This window comes from Lactuca serriola, chromosome 5 (genome assembly GCF_051521515.1).
Source record: "Lactuca serriola cultivar US96UC23 chromosome 5, Lser_US96UC23_V15, whole genome shotgun sequence".
NCBI classification, from domain to species: Eukaryota; Viridiplantae; Streptophyta; class Magnoliopsida; order Asterales; family Asteraceae; genus Lactuca; species Lactuca serriola.
Genome location: NC_136412.1, coordinates 203,267,781 through 203,274,177, shown reverse-complemented (window position 1 = coordinate 203,274,177; position 6,397 = coordinate 203,267,781). Strand labels below are relative to the sequence as shown.

The 6,397-nt window shown below is 30.7% G+C and overlaps 1 protein-coding gene across 1 annotated transcript; it reads left to right on the top strand.

Annotated features, from left to right (window-relative positions):
• The first annotated feature begins 847 nt into the window (after positions 1 to 847).
• Positions 848 to 4,327, top strand: LOC145053487 (protein CHLOROPLAST IMPORT APPARATUS 2-like). The gene is made up of 3 exons (XM_079001542.1): positions 848 to 2,653; positions 3,566 to 3,721; positions 3,982 to 4,327. Exons 1-3 carry the CDS (start codon positions 1,667 to 1,669, stop codon positions 4,027 to 4,029), a joined length of 1,191 nt encoding a protein of 396 aa, XP_078857668.1. The 5' UTR covers positions 848 to 1,666; the 3' UTR covers positions 4,030 to 4,327.
• Positions 4,328 to 6,397: the final 2,070 nt, after the last annotated feature.

Below are 6,397 nucleotides of genomic sequence, written 5' to 3'. Positions count from 1 at the left end.
ACTACTTCCATGAACATCAAAATTCTTACCAAGACCCATATCTTTTTAATTACTGATTTGCATACTCTCAAAATATTATTTAGATCGGCCAAAACGCATTCTATTATGGATGAGGCTTCTCTCTATTTTCATAAAACCCAAAAGTTATACCATTTTTTCCTACTAAAAATGTGGGAACTAAATACCTAATCACATTTACCTCTTTCTTTCCATAAAACGAAAAAACCATATCTATTCATACTTATAGATATCCATTTTATCAGTTTAATTCTCACAACCTATATAAGAGCTTATTTATTTTCTTTATGGTTTTAATTTTTGTTATCTATCTAATTTCTTTTTAAATTGTTGTCTTGGTATGTCTATATAACTATAAACACTAAATTATAAAATTAATGTAAAATGTTTAATATCCAATAAAAAAAATGGTCTACATTAACTTCAGATTTGGGTCCACAAGTAAAAAAAATTTACCCCAAATTTTCTTAGTCCATCCTTGATTTTAGGATAAAAAATGTTGCATCTTAAAGTAACATGTTTAATGTTTAAGAGGTTGAAACGTGATTGTCCATTGTATAACTCGAATTTGTTGCATAAATTGATATAAAAGTTAAACTTTTACATAAATCGGTAAAAAAATCCATAAAATCTATTGTACATATACATATTTATATTTAATCTTTGTCATATACTAACATACAACATAATCATATATTTTATATTAAATTTTACTTTGTTACATAAGTTACAAGAAGTAATATTATTACATGGAACACTAAAATAATTGGAGTGATGAAGTATCGAAGTGGTCCAAACTCCAAACAGAAAGTCTTAGAAACTCTCTCTCGTCCCTTCTTCTGTTTTCTCTCTTTCCCCTATTGCTCCATGATCCATCCCTCAATTGTGTGAAATTACCAAATTAGACATACAAAAGAGAGAAAGAGAAGTGGGTCTCTATCACTCTTACAAAATCACCCAACGGATTTCTTCCATTTTTATATCTTTTCCTATCTCGTGACTCCATTCTCTCTCTATGTCTCTGTGTGTGTGTGTGTGTTATTGCAATCGTGGATGCCCATAAAATGTGATCTAGATTAGATATTTTGATGTTCTTTTGGGTAAACCCAACTCAGAATCTATTGAATTTTTGTGTTTTGTTCGTTCATCTGTCACAATGCACACCTACAATTTGTATAAATTATGCTTACTTTCCCGATTTCGCTAAATTCTGAGAAGTGGAAAAGTTCTTACACCCATGACACAATTCTGCAAACGAATTGAATGTTGATTTGGTGACATTTTGTGGGTTTTAGGAAAAGGGTTTCTCGTATCTTTCTTATTGTAGAATATTATATAAATCTTTAGTTGGATTTTTCCTCATATTCTACAGGAACCCAATATTTGTTTATTCAGAAAAACAAGCACTTTTTAGGGTTTATAGGGTTCATTGTCTTTCTTTGTTTTAACTCTAAAATATCTTTCATCATTTCCACTTGTTTGATCTCAATTCTCCTTTTACTTCTTGTGACTGAATGTCTGAATCGAGTTTCTAGTTTTTGAATTCAAAAATGTCTCAGAATAAAATCTGGGGTTTGTTTTTTGTCAAATGAAGAATGAAATACATGAATTTGGTAGTTAATTGAAGTTGAAAAACAGAAAAATCAAAATGTCATCGTGTTTAAGTAGAGGTACAGGAAGGGCTTATGGATTTGATCTTGAAAATATCGTTAAATCCTCATCTGCTACTTCTACGAGAACTTCACATTCATCTTCTCCGTCTTCAAATCTCTCAGAATCAAGCAACTCTCCAATGGCTGTCTGCACTCGAAAGCCCAGAACCCAACGAAAAAGACCCAATCAAACTTACAATGAAGCAGCTGCCCTTCTCTCCACAGCTTGTCCCACCATTTTCTCGATCAACAAGAACAACAATAATCAATCGACGTTACCAAACCAACGTTCTTATTTCTTCAATGAACCACCGGAGTTGATTTTGCCCTTTCCGGTGACTGAAAGGCCGATTAAGATGAAACCCAGTTCTTCGATTGAGCTGAAAGACCGGAGTCCAATCGACTCCAATTCTAATTCAATGGAACCGAGTGAAGGATATCAGGAAAATTTCGACACTGATTCGATGCTTGATGAGGAAATTGAAGCGGGGATTGATAGTATTATGGGGAAATCGAATTCAATTGTGGGAGGTGATGAAATCTCAAATGCGAAATCTTGTTTCAGTTTCAATTTCGATTTTAATTACAATACTTGTTATGGGTACCCCATGGGGCTTGGATTTGGGGGGAATTTGGAGTTCAATTTCGGATTGGGATTGAGGAATGGGGTGAGGGCGTTGAGGAATGTAGATGAACGGAACTGGTGGAGTTTTCCGGCGGTTAACGTGATGTGTATATCGCCACCGGATTCAGTGAAATTGAAGAAAGCTCCGACTGAAAAGAAGAAGAAAGTGGAGGAATCAATGAAGATGGAATTGGAATTGGGGAATCCGATTCCGGGAGAGAGGAATTTAAGTCTTGAAAATTGGCCAAGGTTATTATTGAAGTTGAATTATGAAAAAGTTTTGAATGCTTGGTCGGATAAAGGGTCGCCGTTGCCGGAAGAAATGTCGGGGTCGGAGTCGCCGGGAAGTGATATTCATGTAAGTGATTTCTTGCTTATTCTCCCGCCAGGAATTCAGTGTAAAGCTCTCATCTCAACAGGTTTTTTATTTAAAGTCTGTTTATATAATTTGGAGTAACCTTATTATATTTTTTATTTCCAGGATTATTTAATTTTGATAATTGGAGAAAATTAAAAAAATATTTTAATGATCTTATAAATTTAAGTTTAACCACTAAAATGTTACTTTATTTTTATTGGTTAAACATTGAAATATATATTATTTACTTATTTTTCCAGAAAATAATTACTATAAAATAAATGATATCAATATTAATAATGAATAAATGATAAAATAACTAGGAAGGCTGTTTGTACGGATGAATTTTTAAAATATAAAATTTTAAAATTCGAATTTCCATGAGGCTGAATTATGGAGATGTTAACTTTTAACATTTTGTTTTGTTTAAACATTTAAATTGTTATGCTGAATGATAAAAATAATTATGTTATCTGTATGTATTATTTATTATTTTTGGTTGAATTTATTGTTTATGTTTTATAAAATAAATGAACCGTTTTCTTGAATAATTATAAAAATATACATAAAAACCATACCAAATTCAAATTCAACATAAATCCAAATCAAAATGATTATATTTAATCTAAGAAATCATACTAAAAGAGTAAAAGCCAAATAAACTCCACCAAAATCATATAAAAAATCCAAATTAAACATAAATATTTTCAAATTCAGAAAATCATACTAAAATCCAAATCAATATAATGATATATATGCATGTTGCTTTTTTCTCTTACTAAAAACCGGATAACTGCAAAAATATATTTTTTCTTTTATAAATGACCAAAATTTTAAATAACATTTTTTTGGTTATCAAATAAATTAAAACTAGTAACTTTTTTAATATACTTCGTTTTCATGTATCTACAGGCAAGATTGGCTCAAATAGATTTATTTTCAGACAACGGTGGGTTGAGAGAAGCGAGTGTAACCCGTTATAAAGAAAAACGACGTACACGCCTCTTCTCCAAGAAAATTAGATATCAAGTTCGAAAACTCAATGCTGATCAAAGACCTAGATCTAAGGTATAATTTCTCACCTTTTTATCTAGATCTAATTAATTGCAAGAAAATATAATCCAACTCCAAGTTATAAGTTATATGAATTTAGAATTTATAGTTGTGACTCTTGCATTCTGATACATAGATGATTAAACATGAATGAAATAAAAGGAAAAAATCATGCGTCACCACAATGACATGGACTTGGACTTAATTGTCTTTAATAGTGGCATTATTGAATTTAATGCTTACATTTTGTCACAATGGATATGTGCATTTTGTAGGGGCGATTTGTTAGAAGGCCAAATTCTCCAACTTGTGAGAAACCATGACTACATGAGCAACTACACTTTTCTTTTTGCTATGGACCCCCTTCACTTTTTCTTTTGCGATTCCAACCCATATATTTACATATTTATGAAAAAAAAAATTAGATGATGAATGAATAGGAAGGGAAGATAGATAGAGAGAGTCCAAAACAATTTTGTTATCTAAGCTCAGTGTATTTTTGTTATATTCTTGTATAATTTTGATATATAGTCAAACTAAATGGATCGTATATGATTCATGTGCTTATAGTTCATGACTAATGTATCGACCGTGTTTTCTAACGACGTTCGTTTGAATGAATTGGTTTCATCCGATGCAAAAAGGTGAATTCAAAATGATTTTGTTTTCTAAATAAAAATCTTTGCACACCAAACTAAATTAGTATTCTATATGAACCAACAAAATTATATTTGGTTGAGTAGATTTTTATAATTCAGTTTCTAGTTCCAGAATGAATATATATATATATATATATATATATATATATATATATATATATATATATATATATATATATATATATTTAACAAGCTTAATTTATTAATTTATTAAGTTCAAATTCATAATCCATTTAATAATCTTCCATCTAGGTCAGCTCCAATAAAAAAGTAAAAAATATTGGCCTACAAAAACTCATAATTGTACAAAATATCGTTAAGTTTTTTTTAACAGTTGATATACATATTCATTAAATCTTATTTTTAAACTATTTATTTTGTCGATGACTTAAGCCCTTAATATTACAGAAAAAAAATTAACCTATTGATACTTCTAGACCTAAGACTATTAAGTTTAATTTGTCAAAGTTTAATATACAAAAAACATCATCAATGTAAAAAATTAATTGGCCTAAAAACAACATTGATGCGGACAAGCTTAATTTATAAATTTAAATCCATAACTATTTAATAATCTTTTGGTCAACTCGAATAAAATAATAAAAACTAGTAGAGTCACCCCTCTTCGCCGGGTCAGAATTCGGGTAGAATGGGTCGGGTAGAACGGGTAACGGGTATGAACATTCGGGTAATAGGTTAACCCGATAATAATATAGATCGGGTTTTAGGTATGAATATTTATTTTCGGGTATACCCGAATACCCGAATTCGTTTTTTAAGTAATACCAAATATACAATGCAGTCACGTACGCACACTTCAAATTAAACAAAACCTTTCATTTCCTTCTTATGAATGACGGCCCGATAGTCGACGCAAACTTGCAAAGGGAATACGATGCCGAAGCTGAAGTCTTGAACCGTCATTACAATTCTCAGTTTCTCACTATCGCATAGAATGTAATTAAAAAAGTTCATAACATATTATAATGATTTGTATTGTTATTATATATGTACTTGTTAATTGTATGGAGTATTTTCCTACCCGATTCTTTATTAAACCAACCAACATGAATAAAAAATAATCAATAAGTGTCATTTAAGAAATTTTCGGGTATACCCGATAATTACCCGACTCGACTCAAACCCGAATACCCGAAACCCGAAAACCCAAATTACAATATAGGTCGGGTATCGGATATTATTTTCTTAAGGAAATACCCGTTCTACCCGAAACCCGAAAATTTTACTCGTTCGACACCCCTAGGTCAGATATGTTTGTTTTAATATTTGAAGTGCGTGTAATGTTAGTAGAAACATATGAAACACTACGTAACTGAAACATATGAAATATTAAACATTAATTTACTGTTGTACATATGTTTAACGTATGAAACATTAAACATTACATTAAACACTAATTTACCGTTGAACATATGTTTAGTAACATATGAAAATTGAACATTACATAGTCGATATTACCAAAATACGGATATTTACCGTTGTACATATGTTTAGTAGCGTTAATGGAAACATATAGAAGATTACATTGTTGATATCGGTGACAAACGGACACTCGCTGTTCTGTAGATTTTATATGTAGGGAAGATCTTTCAAGATCTTGGAATACGCTTCTATAACACAAAAGAAAGACACAAAAAAAGGTAAATCCAAAAGAACGAAATGTAGAAGAGAATCTGGAAATCTTACCTCCAACTCACAGAAATAAACAGAAGAGACGAAAGAACAGGTCAAAAACAGAGAAGAAAAGCAGGGATAAGAAACATTAAAGGAAAAAAAATATCAATTAAAAAAACCACCGGTAAAAGTGTCATTGGATAGGAAAACGGCAAAGCAACCCAAAATGAAACACGTGGGACAAACATAACAAAAGTATAAATAAAGTGTCAAACAACACCCAAAATATATTCAATAAAAATAACCCACAATATATTCAATACAAAAAACGAAGGACTATTTGTGAAAAAAACAATTGTGGGTTCCACCCGCTTCCATACAAAAAATGAAGGACCAT

Excerpts from the sequence above, each read along its gene's own strand:
- LOC145053487 (XM_079001542.1), top strand. The coding sequence starts at position 1,667 with ATGTCATCGTGTTTAAGTAGAGGTACAGGAAGGGCTTATGGATTTGAT. Across the intron at positions 2,654-3,565 it reads CGCCGGGAAGTGATATTCAT|GCAAGATTGGCTCAAATAGA; the intron begins GTAAGTGATTTC and ends ATGTATCTACAG. Across the intron at positions 3,722-3,981 it reads ATCAAAGACCTAGATCTAAG|GGGCGATTTGTTAGAAGGCC; the intron begins GTATAATTTCTC and ends TGCATTTTGTAG.